The 22,618-nt window shown below is 41.0% G+C and overlaps 7 protein-coding genes across 7 annotated transcripts; 3 read left to right on the top strand and 4 right to left on the bottom strand.

Annotated features, from left to right (window-relative positions):
• Nucleotides 1-1,225: 1,225 nt before the first annotated feature.
• BO94DRAFT_601220 (uncharacterized protein) lies at nucleotides 1,226-3,784 on the bottom strand (the record flags this gene model as incomplete). Its single annotated transcript, XM_025616376.1, has 4 exons — nucleotides 1,226-1,717; nucleotides 1,811-2,944; nucleotides 3,024-3,316; nucleotides 3,364-3,784. 4 exons carry the CDS (start codon nucleotides 3,782-3,784, stop codon nucleotides 1,226-1,228), a joined length of 2,340 nt encoding a protein of 779 aa, XP_025472803.1.
• A 1,278-nt stretch (nucleotides 3,785-5,062) lies between these two features.
• On the bottom strand, nucleotides 5,063-5,248 carry BO94DRAFT_530748 (uncharacterized protein). Its single transcript, XM_025610738.1, has one exon. It carries the CDS (start codon nucleotides 5,239-5,241, stop codon nucleotides 5,086-5,088), a length of 156 nt encoding a protein of 51 aa, XP_025472802.1. The 5' UTR covers nucleotides 5,242-5,248; the 3' UTR covers nucleotides 5,063-5,085.
• A 350-nt stretch (nucleotides 5,249-5,598) lies between these two features.
• On the top strand, nucleotides 5,599-6,437 carry BO94DRAFT_601217 (kinase-like protein; the record flags this gene model as incomplete). Its single annotated transcript, XM_025616375.1, has 3 exons — nucleotides 5,599-6,021; nucleotides 6,074-6,176; nucleotides 6,232-6,437. The coding sequence occupies 3 exons, from the start codon at nucleotides 5,599-5,601 to the stop codon at nucleotides 6,435-6,437; spliced, it is 732 nt and encodes a 243-aa protein (XP_025472801.1).
• An 8,251-nt stretch (nucleotides 6,438-14,688) lies between these two features.
• Nucleotides 14,689-15,171, bottom strand: BO94DRAFT_581175 (uncharacterized protein; the record flags this gene model as incomplete). Its single annotated transcript, XM_025615382.1, has 3 exons — nucleotides 14,689-14,869; nucleotides 14,931-14,959; nucleotides 15,010-15,171. 3 exons carry the CDS (start codon nucleotides 15,169-15,171, stop codon nucleotides 14,689-14,691), a joined length of 372 nt encoding a protein of 123 aa, XP_025472800.1.
• A 722-nt stretch (nucleotides 15,172-15,893) lies between these two features.
• Nucleotides 15,894-17,769, top strand: BO94DRAFT_530746 (kinase-like protein). Its single transcript, XM_025610737.1, has 5 exons — nucleotides 15,894-16,340; nucleotides 16,388-16,722; nucleotides 16,784-17,079; nucleotides 17,137-17,302; nucleotides 17,359-17,769. Exons 1-5 carry the CDS (start codon nucleotides 16,069-16,071, stop codon nucleotides 17,538-17,540), a joined length of 1,251 nt encoding a protein of 416 aa, XP_025472799.1. The 5' UTR covers nucleotides 15,894-16,068; the 3' UTR covers nucleotides 17,541-17,769.
• Nucleotides 17,770-17,903: 134 nt separating this feature from the next.
• Nucleotides 17,904-18,494, top strand: BO94DRAFT_601211 (uncharacterized protein; the record flags this gene model as incomplete). Its single annotated transcript, XM_025616374.1, has 1 exon — nucleotides 17,904-18,494. A coding segment is annotated over one exon (591 nt), but the record flags the coding sequence as incomplete, so codon positions are not given.
• Nucleotides 18,495-19,114: 620 nt separating this feature from the next.
• On the bottom strand, nucleotides 19,115-19,810 carry BO94DRAFT_542116 (uncharacterized protein; the record flags this gene model as incomplete). Its single annotated transcript, XM_025613077.1, has 1 exon — nucleotides 19,115-19,810. The coding sequence occupies one exon, from the start codon at nucleotides 19,808-19,810 to the stop codon at nucleotides 19,115-19,117; it is 696 nt and encodes a 231-aa protein (XP_025472797.1).
• Between the last annotated feature and the right edge of the window lie 2,808 nt (nucleotides 19,811-22,618).

The raw sequence follows: 22,618 nt of genomic DNA, 5'->3' as shown, positions 1-22,618 counted from the left end.
AATCAATATCTCCTGCAGGCCCTGTATGCAAGATTCAAGACCCTGCAGGCCCCCGTGATACTCCATTGGATCCCCACGCGCATGGATACAAGGAAACGAGGCTATAGACTCTGAGGCGAAGCGGGCCGCGGAGGAGGGGGTCACATGCCAAGCCGGACCGGCCCAACAAATAATCCGGTTGGCCTATGTGGTCAAGAGGACGGAACATGCAGCGGCACCCACGAAGTGCCTAATGAAGCCCCTACAGGGAGAACGCTGGATCTGTATAAAAGCCTATCAAAGGCTTCTCAGCTATGATTATGCAGCTATGTACGCAGAGGATTGAATTCGCACACTTCCTCTATAAGATTAAGATTAAGAAGAACGACAGGTGCGGCTGCGGAGAAGGCTCGCAGACCCCAATCCATATCTCTGCTGCGGTGTCCCCGATACACGCAGCCATGCAAGGACATGCTTGATAAGATTGCCGCACATACAGACCTGAGGGATAGGATGACTGTTCTCGACAATTATAGTCTCTTTAGATCATTATAATCTAAATAGACTAATATGATCTCTCCAGATTAATGCAATCTTCCTAGATTAATGCAATCTCTCCAGATGAATGCAATCTCCCCAGATTAATGCAATCTCCCCAGATTAATGCAATCTTCCTAGATTAATGCAATCTTCCTAGATTAATGCAATCTCTCCAGATTAATGCAATCTCTCCAGATTAATGCAATCTCCCCAGATTAATGCAATCTCCCTAGATTAAGGCAATCTCCCTAGATTAAGGCAATCTCCCCAGATTAATGCAATCTCCCCAGATTAATGCAATCTCCCCAGATTAATGCAATCTCTCCAGATTAATGCAATCTCCCCAGATTAATGCAATCTCTCCAGATTAACGTAATCTCCCCAGATTAATAAAATCTTTCCATATTAATGTAATCTTTCTAGATTAATATAGTCTTCTCAGATTAATACAATCTCCCCAGATTAAGGTAATCTCCCTAGATTAAGGTAATCTCCCCAGATTAATGAAATCTCTTCAGATTAATATAATCTCCCTAGATTAATGCAATCTCTCTAGATTAATACAATCTCCCCAGATTAATATGATGTGCCTAGATAGTTATAGTCTATAGAGACTAAGGCATCTTTATAGATTAATATAGTCCATCCAGACATATGAAGTCTTTGTAGACTATTAGAGTCTATGTAGACTGAAACAGACTTGTTATTAGAGTACAGTTGATATAGAACTATTGGACCGAATGGATCTATTTGATTGGCGTTTTCTCTTCCCTGTCCTGACATTGAAAGCAGACGCATATCTTCGAAGGTTATCGACAGAGATTTGAGCATCTTCTTCATTGAACAACTCATGATGAGCTGGGCCATTCTTCTTACCAACAAAAACAAGTTGTGATTTTAAGGCCTCGTTAGTGATATTTGCCGCACTCTGCAACTCGCCACTATCCCCAATAACGAGGAAATAGTGCTCCCTGGAAAGATCAGTCAGGGTTCCACGTAAAGCATAACTATCTGACAGTCGGAACTTGTAATATGCTCGTGTTTCGAACAGGAAAAGAACAATCAGACTCGTGTTTGCTGACTGATACCATAATTGAAGAATAGATCTCACACTCCGGTGCAGAGAGATATAATGCAACCTGTCTAAAGGGGCTGATACAGTCTCAAAGCCTGCAGCTAGGGGGGACTGCTGCTCAGCCTCTGCTATAGAAGCTTCAAAGCCTGCAGTTAAAGACTCCTCATTTTCACCTGTTATGTTGGTTTCCAAAGTTAGGGGTGCTTCATGCTCAACTCCTAGCATAAGATCATGGTCTGGAGTCCCTGGTGGATGTGGCAGAAGCTCAACAGGTGAAGTACTGGAATCTGGCAAATACTGCATGTCAGATGAGAATAGCACTGTTGTAGGTACCTCGGCTAAGTCTGTGCCCTGTTCGTTTATAAGATTTGAGACCATATCTCTCCCAAAGAAACAGAAGATTATGTCCTGGGTGACTGCAAATGATGTCGGATACTGGGCAGTCGATTGTTGTAGGCTAAAGACATGTTCAAAAAAAAGCCAATGCCGGTCTCTGTAGTGCTCTCCAGCCAACGGTCGATTTTGTCTCCGCCTTCCAGCTTCACCAGGATCATCCGTTGTAAGCAATGGTGCCCTACTTGGTCGTATCTTTTGCCTTCCAAGGATTCTGAGCAGGTCCTTGATTTGGAAAGTCATTTCTTGTATATCCGTTTCGCTAGGTATATAAAATTCCTCTCGGCAGATAAGCTCCAGTATCTGTGTAGATGTGGCAGCATCAGTATCTTTACTTGCGAGCTCCACAATTTGATCAGTAGTGAATCCAAGTCTAGATGCTAACAAGGCCATTCGACTTTTACTTCGGGTCTCAACTATTTGATGAGGTCCTGACTGATCAAAGTTTGTGTCAGTAGCTGGATGAACAAAATGCCGCAACACAAAAAGCCAGAGCTGCATCAACCCCAAAGTTGGTGCATGCTCTGTAGCAACCACTGATTTGAAGTCATGTTCTGAGATTTGGATCTCAATCTGATTCTGGTCCGGAATTCTATAACATGATGTGAATGCCGTTTGGATGCTTCCTTTGAAGCCTGTGGGCAGCAGCGTCCGAAGGATCCTTGCAGGATAGTCCAAATAACATGTGTCATCAACAAGTGTTTGAAGTGAAAGTATTCTTCCAGAAACACAAAGAAGGCGATTGCATAGAGTCTTTCGTTCTTCTTGGTCTGTTATGAGTGGGAACAAATCACCCGAATCTACAAGTTTTCTGATGGTCTTTTGGTCTTGGAGTGAGATAGTTGGCATTAAGCCTTCAATCTGCCGCACTGACTGCCCATCGACGCGAGAAGCTGTGTCATTGGTAAAAAGACCTGACCATATATAGTGTACTTGGGACAGGTAACAGCCAATTGCCTGATATAAGTGAGCATCAATTGCTGCTAGATAGAAAAGTAGATAGTGGCACAGTCTATTTAAAGCTATTATTTCTTACCTCAGGACATCGAAGGCCTAAGATTCTTTCAAGCTGGGATGTTCGGAAAGGGTCCCAGAGCCCGATAAAAGGAAGGAGTAAATCAAACCCAGCACACACAATCCGATTTTTAAGCAATCTATTAATGTCTTTCCGGCGGCCGTTGGAGTCGAATCTTGCCCACCATTTTCTTGCTTGGGATGGATTATCAATAAGCTGATACTGTCGCAGAATCCTGTAGATATCACCGTCCTTAAAATTTCGTGAATTAGTTGACTCCTCCCGCATCTGTGTTAATACTTCAGCCGGTATTCCTTGTACTCTAGTTAGTGAGGACTTATATAGATATTTGCCAGCTTACCTTTGAGATATAGTTCTACTAACCAGCACTTTTCCCCATAAGCTTTTGCAGCTAAGAGGCGATGTTTTCCATATGGACATAGTAGCTGGACGTCCCGGTTAAATCTTAGACTTGGGGGGTCAAGTTCTTTGAGAAGCATTTCATCGGTAGCCATAGAATATGACATAGCTTGAGCTAGAGTTTGTGCATCAATGATTACTGCCACCCTATGCTCTGGTTCAAGATGTCCACATCCTTCTATTTTGAAGATTTCAACAAGCCGCTCAACATTCTTCATATCCACCTCACGGGAACCCATCACGCTCATGTCCTCAAATGCAAGATGACGAAGTTCGATCTTTGCATACCCCCGAAAGTATCGAAGGCGCTGCATGACTAGCTGGTCAGCTCGCTGGCTTGGGGTACTGTACAATGCCTCCATATTCTTGAGGATCTGTATTTGATGCTGAGGTTTTTGAGATGGTACAAGCCGGTGAATGTTTTATGAAGTTATCGCAGAACTTCTGGGAGTGGAATGCGCCAGAGTATGTGGAAGAATAATAGGTTAATAGCGTCTGTTTCCATACCATTATTCTTGAGTTATTACGAAGAGGTAAGGATTACAATCTATGCGCGCTGGTTTTGTTTTTGATATGTGCCCCACTATGTGGGTATCAATTTCCCAAGGGGTATAACACACTAACCCTTTTTAGAAGCCTTTCCTGAAATTCCGTTATAAAATTACTATATTAGGAGATAATAGAGTTAATAACTTAGCATACTTCATACTGGAGTACTGACTCATACGCGCGTCCAGGATATGTAGCACAGTATAAGTATAGGTCATGGCCCATATTTATAGTAAGGCTTTTCATTCCATCAAACAGCTAACATGAGGCTAAGAGATCTTTGCCTAATTTTTCATTTAGCCAAGATAATGTTCTGTCTGAACTCTAATTCTCACTGTGTTGGGGTTGCTCTTACGCCAGATGTGTTTTTTTTTTTTTGGAATTTGTACTACAGGTAGTTCTTTTACTGTTCCAGAATTACCTCTAAATGAGTGTTATGTAAATGATAACGGCATTATTAGAGCACAAAACAAGTCAATTATAATATAACTTCCAATGATATTGGACTAATTGTTATTAGAGGAAATGCTTTTTCTACTTGTTCACTCCGCCAGCCGACAGATGATTTTGATGATCTAAGAGTTATCTGTTCTGGCAGCGAACTGTTACAGCATATTGATCTTAGTAAGTGAGATTATATAGCGTATAGTGAAATTAACTAACCAAGAAAATAGGTGATGTAGTGACAGACTCTCAGGGCTATGTCTCATGTTTTGGTAATAAGCGGTCATCTGTACTTGAAGACAGGGCGTGACGGTAGTAATAATTGTTATAGTCCTAGAAGAATTTGAGTGATGTAGTTAATAAAAACATCAGACTTAAATCTTTAGTTCCAGACTTTAATCCAAAATGCAATGCAGTAGCACCTAGACTGTACACTTTTTATGCTACATATGTAGTTCTCATCTGCTTTAATTTACTTTCTATGTCCCCACCTTGACCTTGCGAGATATGTAGAATGGTAGGTCGATTATAGTAACCTGCAAGATAACTAGATTATATGTAGCAGTCGGACAGTCCATCTATTGGTATATGTTAGTATACTTAAGTGAGAGTATACACTTCAATAACGTACAATATTAGCAGAAACAAGCAGGACACTGAAATAGCCCAACTATACCACCTTATCTGCCAAGGTATAAGGTTGAGTAGGATATGAGCGAATAGGATGATCTTCGAGTAATACCGATGCGTATGAATCAAAATCATTTATCTGAATAGGATAAGCAGTCTTATCCTTAAAATTGCTAGGATAGGCCTTATTAACCATAATAGAGGATATAATTTTAAGAAGAATAATTGATAGGAACTCTTAGTAGTATCCCAGGTACTGTGGAAAAAGAGAGTTTATCTAGTAGATGAAGATATGTCAATGTATTATAACAATACACTTACAGGTATGTAAGGTATGTGGATAATCAAAGTGGAGAAGAAGTAAATAACTTTTCCGGCGTGGCAAATATTCCCCACATCAAATAAAAAGCATTTCCGGCGCGGCAGATCTGAGTGGGTCTTTAGTTTGTATACCATACCTACACAATTATATTAAGAAATAGGGCAGCATCAAAACTATGTATTTTTATTTTAATCAAGATTATTTCCTATTATTCGAAGAAACACCATCATTATGGTCAATATCCGCAGACTAGCCTCTCCTATAGATCTACCCTTCCGGGGACAAAGGAGCTTGTCTACACCTACGAAAGTGAAGAAGACCTCAGAATTCATCAAACATGGATCACCATACGAACAGCTTCATCGATTCTTTATTGGTCTTATACCGGCACAGAGTGCAATTAATGCAATTGAATTTACAGAAGGTGCTCATATAGCCTATGTCCAGCAGTTGCAGTTAGGAGAGGACAAACCCGAAATACTGAACCTCGTCGAGACATCACACCAAAATATCATAAATTTAAACGAGGTTTTCGTATCAAAAAAACATATATACTTCCTTTACGATTCTTGGGGTATCTCACTTAATGATATACAAGAACTATCCCCACGCTTACAGCTAGGGGAGGTTGAGATTGCAACTATTTGCAAGAGCGTATGTATATTTTCTTGATTATAGCTTGGCCCTCTACCTAATATATTCCTAGATACTTCATGGACTAGACTATATGCATAATGTTCTTGGGGTTTGTCATGGTAATTTGTCTCCATCAACTGTCCGAATCACTCCAGATGGAGTCGTGAAACTGGGTGAGCACTTATTCTTGAGTACTAATTAGTATATGCTGCTGACTGGTTGGTATAGCTGATGTTGGTAGAAGTATGATCCAAGGATCAGGAAGACTGATCAAAGATAAGGATATCAAAGCTCTCTGCCGGATAGTCCGTGATCTTCTTGATCTTGATAATGCCCGGGGAATACGAGGAACTATGGGATTTCTGGCAGAAGACTTTACTGGTGTGTCCAGTCATGTAACTGTTAAAGATCTTCTTCAGGTATGTCCTTCTTGATCCTGACTAAAGAAACATGCTAAGATAGCATATAAAGCACCCCTTTCTCAGGATTAGTACAGGTTCATGGTGTCTACGCCCTCTCCATGTTCTTTGCTCTTTTACTCGGCAACGATTACAAACCTGATATTGAATATCTATCTTTGGGCTATAGATAGGCTTCAGGATGGCACTTCTCAGATACTGAGTCATGTATTATGACACATGGAACAGATGGACTCGCCATATTAATCTTAGATTATAATTTGGGATTTTTAAAATGCAAGGTTTCTTTCATATCACATAATCAATAAAGGAGTTAGGCTGTTAAAATGACAAGTAAATAAGATCCCCAGCAACTAGTGTTAAAGAAAACGATGTAGTTTGAGCCAATTTAAAGAATATCAGAACGGACCGTTCAAGCAAGAAACTGGACTGGAAGAATGCTAAGTACTAGATACTAGAGACCATCAGTATACATGCTATACGCTTGGATACCTTCGAGGGAATCTATAACATGTTCCATGTAAATGTGATTCGTCCAGTAAATGCTAACAGCCATCTATCACAGTTAAACGACGAGACGCGCCCACTAGTTACCCTGGTGGATGGCGAAGAGTAGTATTAAATTGAGGAAGTACTGGGAAAAGCCTAGATAAAAATGGAAACCATGACTATTTTTTGAGTCAAATAGCGATGTTGTCCCAAGCTAACCTATGAACCTATCAAGGCGTTACAAAATAACAAGGTATCTTATCAATGGGAGGTAGCTTAACCGCAACCATGGTCCTCAGCCCCAGCTCACCCTAAGAGGGCCAGACAGACTAAGAAACGACAGAAGAATGCCACCCGCAAAAAGACTCTCAGACCCTATTAACTGATATTATCTGCTAACAAGCTGGCCACACTACAGGGATGGCTTTGTCAACAGGAGAACATAGAAGTCGTGTGCGCGGTGCTTCTATTCTACTAGTTGAAACTGAGAGTAATAGAGAAGGGGAAGAATACATAGTAGAAAGGGGCAACGGCATTCTCGGCCTTGAGCAGAGTGAGGGAAGCTTCCCAAGCACACTGCAGATTAGCCAAGAAAACCGGAGTTTCCCCCGGGGTCCCTCCATATCGAGTAGCTTGCCAATCATCTCCCCTGGGCCTCTCCGTACACAAACACCGCAGGAAGAATGTGTTTCGAGGTCTGTGATGCCTCTCTGCAGCTGCACCAGTCTGTGTCAGTGGTCTTAATCTTAAAGAGGAAATATCGCAGACCAATACAGATGGTGCGCATCTGGACGATGAGCAGCGTGTGCGACTTCGATAGGCCCTTGTGCAGGACCAGATTCCTCTTGTTTGGAGCCTTAATCAGCGGCCGTGTCAGCTTCGCTCCCTTTCCTGTCTCCCACTGCTTCTTCCAGCGCTGCTGGATGCGCTGGCGAACGCCCTGCTTGGCCATCGCGGCCAGCCGGACAATGGGTTGTTCCAGCCGCCCCACTAGCCTTAATTCAACTTCCCCCCGTGCGGCCGCCTCCTTCGTCGGCTCATCCGCAGCCTCCATTCCCTGCTACGCACAGGGCTGTGATCGGCCGCAATGTCTTGTAAAGTGATAATATTTAAAGGTTTGATGTCTTCGATCTAGAAGCTACGAGCCCCCTAGCCATGCGTGAGGGTCGCGCAGATAGGAAAGGGGGCCGTCGGGGCCCTCAGGGGCGTTGCATTAGGATCCTGGTAGGCCTTTATTCGCTCGCTGGAAAGCCTGTGTAGGATTAGGCCTTCTATGTTGCATAATATATTAGATTATCTACTATAGCGATTCACGAAGATCAGGATGGATTATCATCTAGCTGGTGGCCACGAAGGCGTTTATGTTCGGAAGACCCACGGCTAGCAGGAAGTCACGTGTGCATGCACCCCTACTCCCTACGGAAGGTAAGTTGATATGTAGTGATCATTTCATGGTCAGTAATGTGAGGCACATGGTGAGGTCCGGGACCACTACAAGCGTTGCAGGGATTGTAGGAGCCGCGGGCCTGTGGCCTCTGGCAATGGAGTAACGATCTGCCCTAATTGCCTTACACACACACACACACACACACACACACACAATTCATTAACGCCCGGCGGCTCAGCCGAAAGGGCAACTATCAGTAATCTATTAACACAAAATCTAGTATATATCTGCTGTATCTTCTTCGAGCCCATATATAGATCTTATCAGTATATGTTCTCTCAGCTGTCAATATTGTAGAAATCCCTGTGGGTTAATAGTTTTGTTAATAAACTAGCTTGAAAGTGCTTCTCCAAGTATTTAACATCTTATTCTCGGTAGTTGAAGCGCGTCTACTATCTATAGCACAAGGTGGTTAGTGTAGGTTAGTTAGGGGAAGGGTATTATTATCTTGATTAACATGGTTAGATAGTGTTGAGTCAGCTCATAATGATTGTAAATTGTATTAAGACTTGTACTACCTCCAAATTCAGCATTTATGGCTAATCATTAGAAGGCGATTTCCCGCCCAGGAGAGGGAGAGATTGTCCTGGTGAGTTTGAGTATATTATGATAATATGGTTCATTGTATAGTCTACTTCTAATATTAGAAGAGAAAATACTTTATAATTTCTCTTGCTTGTCTGTATACATACTGATTTATCTATATAATATTGATTTAGTAAAGATATCTATTTAATCTTACTATACCAGTCCGGAGTTGAGCCAGCATGATTATTTTTTTTATAATAATTAATTATACAGTTATCAGATATACTTTTCTGGAAGTATTATATTTACTTATCTAATATATTTTCTTACATTCTCTAGCAAGGCTTTTATGGTGATTACTTAAGATTGTACAAGATTTAATATTATTGACTTTATTCTGGGGACCTGTGCTTGTGGGATAATATCTTTATGGATTATAGCTTTAGCCTACTCCTTAACTAGGCCCAGCAGTTTATTGTCTTTTCTGGCAGGGATCTAAAGAATCTTGATATGGTTTTCTTTTCTTTGTAATCTGTTTATTAACTTGTATATTTAGTAAATAAACTCCTGGTCTAACTGTTATTGAGGGTTCTATATCATAAAGGCCGCTGCTTTATTACTTGTAAGCAACCTGAGTTTGAAACCTTTTAGACTTACTAGCCTGTTTAATATATATATTATAGCTGTTAGCTTTATAGAGAATAGATTCTGTTCTAATCTTATACTTAATATTATGGAGAAGATCTTTAGTTTTAATTTTTGATATTAAGATAGCTGCTTCTTAATCATTATCTTAAATCTTATTATCCCGTTTTATGCTGAGCTGCTGACTGTGATTTATATTGATTTACTGGATATAGTCTATAGATCCGGCATGGCTTTATCATTAGTCTACATACGTGTCTTCCATGGCACTAATGTAAAAGGGTTAATAGTCTCTAATATTTCCATCTTGATATTCTTCAGCGTGTCTGCTACTTGATATAGCAGCGAACAGTGAAATCTTCTGAATTTCCTGATCTGAGCTGTATTTCTGCAGAGGATTAGTGTCTGGGAGTATTTGGAGGTCCGTCCATATTTTTATGGCCTGCTTTCAAAAATGGTACTATATTATAACAATATGGGTCTCTGTCTCCGTGATCCTAGTTATAATGGTAAGAAATGTCTTTATAATTGCTTGCACTCTTATTCTTTAAACTTAGTTAATTAATCTAATTGCCTTATTCTTACAGGCATTTATCTAAATATTAAAAGCATAATCTACTGCCAGAGCCACTGTTAATATTAATAACTACTGTACTGTTGCTGGGGAGAAGCTATAAAATCACTACAGCTTTATTACTGTTTTCAAATCTTTAAACACTGCTCTTACAATATGTTTCTTGTATATGAGACTTGTGTCTATCAGGACACCCAGAATCTTAATATAATCTTTAGATTTAACTATTTATTCCTTAATGGTAAAGAACCCCTGGTCCGATTTATAAGTCTTGGAAGTGAAGTATATAATGGCTGTTTTATCTGCTTCAAAAGTTGTGCTACTTCTTTTCTTCTAGTTGAGTGCTTTATTAATAATTTCTTTAATACCTTTCTGGTTATTCTGCGCGGTTGATCTAATCACCTACGCGGTAAAATCATCTATGAATATAATCACACTTCTCTGGCTGTCGATTTGTCGTTGTACGAGGTCTGTGTTGAAGAAGAGGAACAGGATTGGAGATAGCAGCAAGCCTTGCGGCAGTCTAGCCTGTGGCAGGCTTTAGATCTCAGATAATTGCTCATTGATTTAGATAGTTGCCGTTTGTTCTGAGCAGAATATTTTAATCTATTAGAATAGATTTTCTGGTATGCCTCGCGCTTTCATTCTTTAAAGCAACTATTCTTTGCATAATCTGTTATAGGTGTCCTTAATATTAAAATTAATCAAGCTTACGACCCATCAGCCGCGCCATGCCGCATAGATTTGTGTCAAACCCTAGGATCGCTTCTCCCTGTTCCTGTTAGCTTAGCTCCCGTTCCGATACGTACCTTGTGAACTGAATCAAAGGTAGTCAGGCTGTTGACTATCTAAAGGTGACTTGATCTGAACAAGAGAAGAGAAGTAAGGCTAGATAGTACCGCGCAGCTATCCGTAAGTAAGTGCGGATGAGTGTTATTGCTAAGCTCTACCAAAACATATGGTTACTTAAAGACAATTGGATTGAGCATGAAGAACAGAACTAACTAAGTACATGAAGGAGTGTCCTTATATATCCGTTCCCCGTATACTATTCCGTATACCATCGGGTCTGTTGTATACCCATTTGGTAGTCATAGACCATGATGGTATGTTGTATACCACATGCTTGTCCGTATACCATGGTCACGTGATCCGTGCTGCCTGACGGTTCGGGTCGGGATCCTCCTCGATAAGAGCCCCCTTCCGTCCGGATGTGGCCTTCTGCCTGACATACCCGCCTTACTAGTTGTTCAGCTAGCAGGGGTCCGTAACAATTTGCTCTTGTAGAAGTATGAGTGCTTGCTTGGTGGACCGCTGCTTTCAGGCGCTGAAGTGGCTAGTTAGAAGCAAACCATGAGTCTCTATTATATGTAAGATCCTTTCTACTACCACAGATTCCAGTACCTTACCCAACATTACAAGAAATAAAATCAGTTTTCATACTTTTATAATAATATAATTCTCTTTATTTAGCTTTTTAAGTAGTATAATCTTTACATATCTCTACTGTCTTAATAACATGTCTTCTTCTAATAACGCCTGGAAGAGATCCAGGACTCTGTACTTGACCATAAGTTAAGTCATCTTTTATATTATTATTAGTAAACCATCTTCACCAAATGCCTTCCAAGACTTTGCTGCCATCAGCTATTATTTAATCTTTTTTATCATGATAGCAGACATATTAACTAGTGTTTTTTATGATTGAGTCCCTTTATTATTAATATTATCTGACAGGGCTGGAAAGAATTTAGCCAGTAATCTTTTTACTTACTTCTTATGATTGATAGTAATGATCTTATCTATTTTAAGAACCTGCAGGATCTTTCTGAATACTGTATCTTCTTTTAACTTCAGATATCTAGTAGCTTTCTATATATTATCATTATTAATAAGAAATAATTCCAGTACTTTTTCTTTTACTATTAGATAATATTATAATATTATCTTACTATATATCAGGTCATTATCTCTAAATAAGATACTTTTTATCCTGTCTGTTGCTCAGAGCAGGCGTGATTTCTTTAATATATATATATTTAATAAAGTTATACTAAATTAACAGTTCACTACTACTTTATGTGTGGTAATGATTTCAATTTTAATATTAATATATACTATTTCTGAGATTGCTGACATGAGCTGGTTAGTGTTATAGACCCCTGCTAGTCAGGTTACTAGTAGAATAGACTTATTAAGCAGAAAAATGATAATAAGACAGGACTTGGATAACCAGTAACTCTTATTAAATAGAATTCTAGTCTGAGTAATGTTCGGAGTAGTGTTATATTATATAATTATTTATTATCAGATCTACTATTAAGAGTATATAGAAGATATACTAGAATCTAGGAATGTGATTAGATTAATCCTTAATCTACTCTGAATGGTATAAGATATGGTATAAGATATAGTATATAAAGAATAAGATATAAGAATACTCTTTTATGTATTTAACTAATTTTGTTTTTTATATTTAATATAATTATCTTTAAGTAACTATATATTTAAAAAGTTTAATAATAATACTTATCTATACTTACTTATAAATAATTATATAATACTATCTAGCCTTAGTTCTCTTTTCTTATTCAGAACCAGTTATTTTTAGATAGTTATTAATCTGACTTTATCTTGATTTAGTTTGAAGGTACGTATATCAGTGAAGCTAAGCTAATAGGAATAGGAAGAAGCGATCTTAGGGTTTAATAATTAGTTTTTTACTGTATTATATTCTCCGCGGGAGTAGTAATAAAAGTATTTACTATCCTGATATTAGTCTCTTTTTATATAGCATTTTTCCGTAAAAGTCATTTTTAATATTTTGGAAGCAGTTAGGGCATATTAAAGAAGGTCTTAATAGCACAGTAGTCTGAGCCGTGCTCCATCCTGAGTATGGTATACTTAATCACGAAGTCTGTTAGGTTTTCTAAGGCCAGGACTAGGTCAATAGTTAACTTGTAGTCTTTACTGTATTCTCTGCTATACTATATCTTTATATCTTATTTAAAGAGACAGTTAAAAGCATATTTATTTATAAGATTTATGATTAGATCTACTTTATCTTATCTTTTTAAAGATATATTATCTTCTCTTCAGAGTTGGTTATGCTGGTTAAAGTCTTTTATAATCAAAATCTCCATCACCGCACCTGTATCTTGTTATATTTTTATAATTATATTAAGTAAGTGCTTGCATGTATTATTTAAAATTAAGACATTTCTTCTTTTATATAAACAGATACTGTAAAAACCAGTTACTCAAGGAGCCTGATAATTATTATTATAAGATCTGGAGACTCTATAGGCACTTATTATATCTGTCAAACCCTAGGATCACTTCTCCCTGTTCCTGTTACCTTAGCTTCACTGGTATACGTACCTTCAAACTAAATTAAGATAATATCAGACTAATAACTATTTAAGAATAACTGGTCTTGAATAAGAAAAAAAAAGTAAAGCTAGATAATACTGTGTAGTTATTTATAAGTAAATATAGATAAGTATTATTACTAAGCTTTTAAATATATAATTACTTAAAATCAATTATATTAAGCACGAAGAACAAAACTAGCTAAGTATATAAGAAAATATTTTTATATTCTATTCTCTATATACTATTTTATATACTATTTAGAGTAGATTAAGGATTAATCTAATTATAATCCTGGATTCCAGTATACCTTATATATATTATTAATAGTAGATCTGATAGTAGATAATCACGTGACATAATACCGCTCCGGACATTATTCAGACCAGGATTCTATTTAATAAGAGTTACTATTTATTCAAGATTTATTTTATTATTGTTTTTCTGTCTAATGAGTCCGCTCCACTAGTAACCTGGCTAGTAGGGATCTGTAATATCCATCTTCTTTTTTCTTGTCTTATAGTAATAATACTTAATTTATCTCTTATCTAATATTCTTTTCTGCATTACTTTGTAAATAGCTGTCAACATAATGATTATAACCAGTAACTCTTTAATTTATCTTAAACATTATATTTAGAGATTTTATTATTTATGATAATAAATTAAGCAGCTTAATAAATAAAAAGAAGAATTACATTTTTAATTAAACTTACAGACTTTCTATCTAAAATAATATAGATATATAGTGTAAATAGGATAGTATATAGTAAATTATTGTTTAATAAGTATTAATATAGAAAAGGGAAAGATAAATAAAATAATAAGCTAAAAGAAGTAAAAAGAAAAGAAAGAAAGAAAGAAGACAAAAGTAAAGAAATAAGTTAAACATTAATAATAAAATAACAGGATTGAAAGGGGAAAAGAGGGTTTCTTATATAGAAATAATAAGTAGTTCTTAAGAGCAAATCTAGGGTTAGAAGAATCTTCTAGAAGAGAAAGGATTAGCGCCCGAGAAGTTTAGACTATAGGCCAGCAGAATCAACATTGGATATATGAAACCCGTGAAAACCACACCTAAACTGCTGCAAGAACGCAGAATCTGCCTATCCAAGTATCTGCTGCGCAAGGCCCATTTCTGCTCGAAGTGATGCAGGTCCACTTGTAAATCAAATTCGCTCACATCGCTCTGCCAGGGGTTCCCGAAAAAATCAATCTTTGCCCTGGCTTTTACCCTTGCCCCTTCCTGCACGGCTCTCGGCTAGCTTGTAAGATCCGTTTGCATGAACATGCCCACTGAGCAATCGCGTGCCGCTCTTGCTATAGAAACCTACAGTGATGACATCATCCGGGTCTGCCGGGTCCTTCTTTGACTTGTGGGCTTTGCCACCCCTATCTCAAGCGTTAATCTTCACATACAAAAACAGATTTCGGTGAAAGCTGGTGTGCTCACTGGATTTCATATTCGGTAACACTGTCATACTAACAAGGGTTAGAACATTGTACCGTCGAAATAGGGAGATAGTTCTTACCAAGTCTTCCACCTCGTCCCGGATCTTGTGCACGGAAGAGACCCATCTTTCGCCGTCAGGGCTGTTCAACGTCCGGACGTCCTCGAAGGTCACCTTTCCAATAAGCTTGAGAAGGTTCTTTTTGGTGGTACTCGAAAAGCTGCGGACAGCGTTGAGAGACATTGCGTGGAAGATTCAGAGCACTTGATGGGCTAAAATGGATAGATGATGAGAAGACTGAGTGAGTTAGTTCTCGACCATGAGGTCTGGGATCCGTTTATATTCACGACTCCTGCACCGGCATGGCACGTAACGACGTCACAGCTTAGACATTGAGCGCCAAATGAAACAGGTGGGAGTCGTATTTAGCATAAGAGGGCGGCAATGTCAATGTAACTCTGCTGGATGGAGTGCTGGCAACCCGCTGATCAGGACCGCCACCGGCCACTGATAGCAGTTTAGTCTCGCACATTCCCTGATTAAATTCAGGATATGGCGCTTGCAGATAACAACAAAATATTCATTGGGCCGATGGACAAGTCAAAAATGATCTACATGACGAGCTCAGCCTCGGGGACGCAAGAGCATTCCGGTGAACAAAGGCCATTGATAGGCTATAAAGGTATGAGATGGGCGCTAAAGTCAGCATGAAACGACTCGTGAGACGGAAGGTAAAAATACAGAAATTTGTATCCAGTAGATAAGTATTTGGATCATCGTCATGGCGCTTAGGCGAGGTCTAGGCACGTCATTTGTTTATTTCTGTTTTTGGCAGCCGCTTGGTGGTGATACATAACGGGGCGATCGGCCAATGATGATACCGATCCGTGTGGGTCTTCCGCACAGCTCCTAACGCGTGCTAGAGGCTTTGCTGGCAAATGACGCAACTCAATTCACGACGCGTCCAACAACATCCATTTGCTAGTTGGCGCATAAAGATAGCATGCTGACCAGATCAGACGCTATTCGATAATGTTCCTCAGAACAGGAGTCTGGAGCTTCTCGGCTAGTCTACGATTCAATCGGACACACAAGACAGTAGCGATCGGTGCCTCCTCGTTTCGTTCCCCTAGAGTCATAATGCCTTCGCTGTGGGATACCATTACATCTTCGCTCAAATCATTCTCTACCATGCCGCAAAGAGCCGCGCTGGAGAAGCCACGGGCCCTGCCAACGAGTGGCTACACCACTGTCGATGCCGATACGCTGGTTGAAGAGGAGGAGTTGCCTGATTATCAAGCCGACCGATTTTATCCCGTTCAACTGGGCGAGCTTTTTCAAGATCGCTATCAATTTGTGGCAAAGCTAGGGTTTGGTTCTTCGTCGACCACTTGGCTGGCCCGAGACCTGAGGTAGGCTCTCCGAGAGGTTCGAATTGAACGATAACTGATTTCCGCAGGGATCACCAATATGTCGCACTTAAAGTATACGCCCATACCTCGCTTCGTCATCGGGAATTGCCTGTTTATGACCGTATAAATAGCCGTATGGCCGAAATGTCATACAAAGGGCGAGGAATAAACAACATTCGAAAGCTGCTAGACTCTTTCGAGGTGACTGGTCCGCATGGCAAGCATGCTGTTCTCGTCTTCGAGCCCGCGCAAATGAGTTTGCGTGATATGAGATTTGTTTTTCGTCGAGAAGGATTCGAGGAGGAATTTGTCAAGGGCGCCATTATTGAGCTTCTCAAGGCCCTGGACTTTTTGCATTCCCACGGAGAGATTGTTCATACTGGTATAATCCTTCCCGGAGGTCGTGGGCCCAGGTTACAAGTTCCTCCACTGATACTTAGCAGACGTACACTCCGGCAACATGCTACTTGGTCTTTACGACAATAATCTTCTACGTCGACTGGAAGACAAGGAGATGGCGTCCCCTGTTACTCGAAAGATCTATCCCGATCGAACTATCTATCTGTCACGGTTAACACTACCGAAGGAAGGACCTATGCTTCTCTCTGACTTTGGAGAAGCGAGAATCGGACCGGGCCCTCACGCAGGCGATATAATGCCATTGGAGTACCGGGCGCCTGAAACACTGCTTTATGTGGGATGGAGTTACCCTGTTGATATATGGAGTGTTGGTCTTACAGTGAGTCGCTGTCGCACTGGATTCGATTCCCAGAGTTCCCAGCTAAAGAGCTCATAGGCATGGGACATGCTTGGATCGAAAAGACTCTTCACCGCGCGTGACGAAGACGGCGATCTGTACGATGCCGCTCATCTGGCCCAGCTGATTGCTGCACTGGGCCCACCGCCCCCTGAGTTCCTGGCTAGGAACCCGGAGAGACGGGCGGACTTTTGGAATGATCGGAGTATGCCTTACTTCTATGAAAATCACTTGTAGTGATGCGTTACTAATCTACTATAGATGAGTGGTTGGGTCTGGCACCTATACCGCATGACCGGACAATCGAATCCCTTGAAGCTAAACTGGATGATAACTCGGGCTTTCTTCGCTTCCTTCGGAAGACTCTTACTTGGGAACCGGAGAAGAGGGCGACGGCTAAGGAACTTTTGGAGGATCCTTGGCTCACGGGGAGGGAGGGTTGAGTGAGTTTGCAAAGTTCCTGCGCTACCTTATCTTGGAAGAGTCTGCTTGCTTTGGTGCATTCGCGTCATGCATTAACTTTGGACTTGAAATATACTCGAGGCTCTTGATTGCATGCACGAGGGACAGACTGTTTAAGGGTATCATTCCTGCTGCAGTAGTGTTATTGAGATAGGCAACCAACTAGCTTGCTTGCACAGGCGAACATACCTTGTAATACCTAATAGAATGGGAGCCAACCCCTTTGCCTTCACAGCAGAAGCTCATAAGACTTATGAAGTATATAAAAGCACTGTATCTCATGCGAAAGTCCATGAAGCTGGGCTACTATGTGATCTCCTCAAACATACCATGGCTAGTCCGCAAAAGAAGAGGCACTCAGGATAATTATCCAGAACTCATCCATTCGTTTCATTTACCTCCTTTGCCTCAAAGGCTTTCCTCGGGTAGACACTTTGTATCGCCATTTCCGTGAGCAGCAGGACGATACGCATGCAGGGCTAGCAAAAAGAAAGTTGAGGAAAAGAACCGACAATGAATTTTTCCTTACCTGCTACCAAGAGTCTGTCAGGGCGTCTATGGCTCCCGAAAATATACCTCCAGGCGCTAATTGCTTTGAAGTTAACTTTGTGGTCAAACACTTCGATTCCTCCAGGCACATCATGGCTACTTCGGCGAGGATAGAAGAGAGTCTCAGGAAGGTTATTCAAAACTCACCTATTCGTTTCATTTGTCCCCTTTGCCTTAAAGGCTTTCATGGACCAGACCCTCTATACCACCACCTTCGCAAGCAGCAGCAGCGTGATGATACACATGCAGGTCTAGCGATGAGAGACTCGAGCCATTTAAGATTTGTTACCAGCTATCGGGAATCTGTCAGAATATCTATAACCGCCAGGGATATATCCCGAGTCTCAGGATGCTTCTCGACTGCATTTGTGGTCGAGCACTGCTAGGACGCTTAGAAGGTCAGAAGAGGTTATGCTTGACCACAGTTGTTTGCCGATAGGTGAGACCCTTCCCACTAGCCTATGCCATAGAAAGTCCTAGACATAATCATGAGTCATCTCTCTGAGAATTGTGTTGTAGGGTAATATATGGCCATTGGCCTTATCAACCTGATACGAAATGACTATTATAACCGGTATAATTTATCGAATCTGAAACCAGTGGGCTTAACGAGGAGCTGTGGTTTGGCTTTAATAAGGTCGGAAATTAACGAAGTTGGTGGTGCTGGCGAGGATGGTTAGATTAGCAACGAGCAGTATAGTGATGCTATTAAAAAGCTTGTTGGATTTAAAGCCTCTCTCATATCTAACGCGGCAAGAGACCATGATGATATCCGCCTACTAGAAAGATGGTGGTTATTCAGATACCGTAAGGAACTTGATTGATTTATAATGAGCCATTATTGACTTACGATAGATCTCCTTTGGGGGTTTATTTTCTTTACTTTTGCCCTAACAATCCTTAGATGCTCCTCAAAGCGTTCCTTGCAAATTCTCCTGCGGCCTGGGGATTTTGTAGTTCCATTCGTTGAAAATGAGTAATTTACAGGCTGGTAAGAATAAATAGATCACGGACGTAGTCTGATTCCATGAACTGTCTGGGTATGGTTCTTGAACTCGTTTCTGCTTGAAGGCAAAAAGTCAATATCTCTTATGCTGCATATCCCACAACGGCGATTACCAGTGTCAAATGCAGCTAGTTCCTGGCAATGAATCTTCTCCACGTGATCCCACAGTTTATTCATCTTGCATTTTCTCCTTACACGGTCAAGTGGGGGTAGGCGCGTGTTAGAGAGGCAGAATGGACATTGTAAGGGATCATATTTTTCGGGAATAACTCTGACTTTTGGTGGTGTCGGAGTTGGCATGTGTTGTATGGTGATGGCCGCCTGCCTGCCTCGACGTGGGCTTTCCTTTCGATGCTGCCAGCGGACTAGAAGGCGTACATACTCGAGCTGGCGATGGTGGGCATTCTCTGTTGTTTCCGCGAGCGCGGAGTAGCACAGAAGACGGACGAGCTCCGCCCGCTCACGGATATGATAGTAGCGAGGTAATTGGCTCTGTCCGTCGCTGCTCACGAGTTCGGAAGAGCCCTCATATTGTTGATTAAAAATGGCTGTGTCTGTATTCCTGAAATGTCTCTTTTGGTTTTGCTCCTTGGCTTTGTCTCGGAGATAGGTGAGCATGCTGTTTAGTTCCGCGTCTGCTTGCCTTTTCTGTTCACCGGCCTTCGTTCCTGCTGTGTTCTTGATAGTGAGTCCCATTGCATGGATCTTTGCTGTGAGTCTCTGGAAAATCCTTCTTAGGCGGCGTATCTCCGGATTCAGGATTATCTTTCAAGACTGTGCATCTGTGAGGCCGATAGGGGCAGTATGGTCTGCTAAAAGTATGGCTGACCGGAGTTCCCGTTACATAATTTTGTTTAATGGTCGCTTGTGAAATGCTGCTGCCGTGTCAAAGTCCATTACTTTATTGAGATAATATTTGACAGTATTTAATTCATGATCCGTAACTTGATTATAAACAGATAATAGGGCTTAGTCTATTTACAGAGTATTTAACTATAAAAGTCAATATTCATATAACGGGAAACATACTGTTGATTACGTTGATTCCGCCCTAATAAAGTACTTTCTATGTCAGGTTATATGCCTGACCCGCCCAAATTCCAAGTCGTTTCAGGATGCGACTCCATGTCCGTGGCTTGAGTGGTTAACTATCAGATATTCGGTAGCTATCTGCAGTATGCTCTGGCTCCTGAAATATTAAGATATCTAATTTTTCTTTCTTTATCTTTATCTGAATATCTCTACAATGTGCAGGGATAGGCACAGTGTAGATATCAGCCATATCCTTACTTATTATAATAAAGATATTATCATCAATACCCAACGCCATAAGCTGACCTAATAGATTGAATATTAAATTTTTCTTATGTTCAATCACGAACCTCTTCCTGTATTAGTATAAGTATGTGATTAACATAACCATCTAAAACCCGGTACTTATATTCTCGGCTTTCAGTCCTTCTCTTTCATGTGAAGCAGGATTATAATAATAGTAAGGATATAGTGTTCACCGGGAGTCGGATTATAGATAATATAGAATTCAACATATCTTTAAAGAATAGTATTAGTTTCTTTGTTATCCTTAAGATACCTGTCATCTATAATACTAGATATATCTGAATAGCAATTAATATCGCTTGCAATTTCCAGATCAGAGTAGTGGCTGAAAATGTTATCCAGATCGGTTTTATCTAGATTACTCATCTCAATGTCTTTACCTGTTTCATGGCCAGAAATTCCCAAGGGCGCCTTGTCCTCCGACTTGTTAACCGAGTTCTCAGATTTTACATGATTAATGGCGTTCTCGGATCCAGAAGTTTTGAGGGGGCGTCTATCAGCTTGAAGGTTAATAGGATGCCTCGTATTAAATAATAAGACTACTCAACAGGCAGAAATACTTGATAAATTGAGACTAGTTAATACATATAATTGTTACTTCTTATTAGCAAACACTGAGTTGCAATAGGCCATGTGAGTGACAAGAAAATACAGAAGATTATCTGATACTACTGTAGGCTTAGATAAAGGATATCTATACAAGCTTATCTGCCAACTCATATTATTCATATATTATATAGCTGTGTTAGTCAACCGTTAAATCCAGTTTTATCTGAGAATACTCATATTAAGGCAGTCCCTCTGCATGCTCGGTTCCATTTCCCAGTGGGTTTTGATAAAATAGAGTCTTTTTAGAGTTCTCTAATAGTTTATAAGTGCACTGTAGGCTTTAAGAGATCCCGAGAAGTTTTCCTCAATCCAGTTAAACCAGGACTTAACATCCGGGGCCGTGAGATTCAGAAGCAGGGTATCTGGATCCTGGCAAGCTTCGGAGCAGAACCTGGCAATAAGGATGGTTAGTAGTGTGGCTTGGGATTAGGATGGGCGTTCCCTGGACTTAGGACATACTGACTCCATTTCCCCCTGACCGAGGCCGCTGAGATGTTTGTGTTAGATGCATACTGAGGCAGTGTTGGTCCGCTTTCGAGGTGCAGCTTCCAACGCTCAGCATAGTAGAGGTAGGACTTGCGTCCTCCGTGCTTCTCTCGTTACGCTTATTTACTTCGGGGAAGGCCGGAAAATCCCATGGTGTGAAGAGAGCTTGTGGAAGGCGGGCGCTGGGCGCGAGGAGTGAAGAGGATAGAATCATGGTGACAGAATAGCAGGCGTGTACAGGGCTATTTATCTGCCTTCCCGGGCCTCTTGCTATACTGCGACGAGGAGAAACGAAAGGTCGATAGGTGTTCTATCGTCCTCAGCCGGTCGCGTCTGATGGGGACGGCTCAGCAGGACAGGGATCATAGCTGGCTGGGTGGGGGCGAAGGGGGCAGGCTGAGGGTAAAATAACTGTATTACAGGTACAGGCCCGGATGCCGCTCTGTCCAAGCTAAAAGCAGCACCCACGGATTACCCGTCTTGGTGACGTTTCCGGGGCCGACGACGCCAGAAACGGCCGCCCCGGATGCCCATTTTGGCCTCGACGGCACCCAAAGGCACATTCTATATGTAATATAGTATGTTAGTAAAGATGGTTAGTATCATGTTCCACGATGAGAGCGTCCGTATATTACTCGGTTAGCTGGTAAGGGGAGTGCGGGTAATATCTGTATAGGACAGGGATCCCGAAGGATTGGCTGCAATGTGTAAGGACTGGATTTCGTGAAGGATCTCCTCGTGGCTGTTCTGAGCGCATGACTCGGGGTGGGCTTGCGGTGTCAGGGGTCGATTCGCCAGTAATTCATGTCGAAACTCCGCGAGGGCAGCGCCAAATTCTTCTTTGACTCTCTGGAGCTCCTCCTTGTATAGTTTATCTCGTCGTCTGAGTTCTCTTCTGAGCTTGATAATCTCTTTCACAAGTTTGGAGGCGTCTGAGTCTTCGCTCTCTGTCGAGGAGTCGTCCGAAGTTGCCGCTTCACGTTGGGCGACTGGCTTATCATGGTTCTTCTTCTTCCGCTGAGAGCGCGTGTTTCTCTGTTCAGTATCGATCTCTTGCTCTTGAGCATAGTG

This window comes from Aspergillus sclerotioniger (assembly GCF_003184525.1).
Source record: "Aspergillus sclerotioniger CBS 115572 chromosome Unknown BO94scaffold_2, whole genome shotgun sequence".
NCBI lineage: Eukaryota > Fungi > Ascomycota > Eurotiomycetes > Eurotiales > Aspergillaceae > Aspergillus > Aspergillus sclerotioniger.
Note: the sequence above shows the minus strand (reverse complement) of the source record. Positions and strands in the feature narration are given on the sequence as shown.

Excerpts from the sequence above, each read along its gene's own strand:
- BO94DRAFT_530748 (XM_025610738.1), bottom strand. The coding sequence starts at position 5,241 with ATGGTTAATAAGGCCTATCCTAGCAATTTTAAGGATAAGACTGCTTAT.
- BO94DRAFT_530746 (XM_025610737.1), top strand. The coding sequence starts at position 16,069 with ATGCCTTCGCTGTGGGATACCATTACATCTTCGCTCAAATCATTCTCT. Across the intron at positions 16,341-16,387 it reads TGGCTGGCCCGAGACCTGAG|GGATCACCAATATGTCGCAC; the intron begins GTAGGCTCTCCG and ends TGATTTCCGCAG. Across the intron at positions 17,080-17,136 it reads TATGGAGTGTTGGTCTTACA|GCATGGGACATGCTTGGATC; the intron begins GTGAGTCGCTGT and ends AAGAGCTCATAG.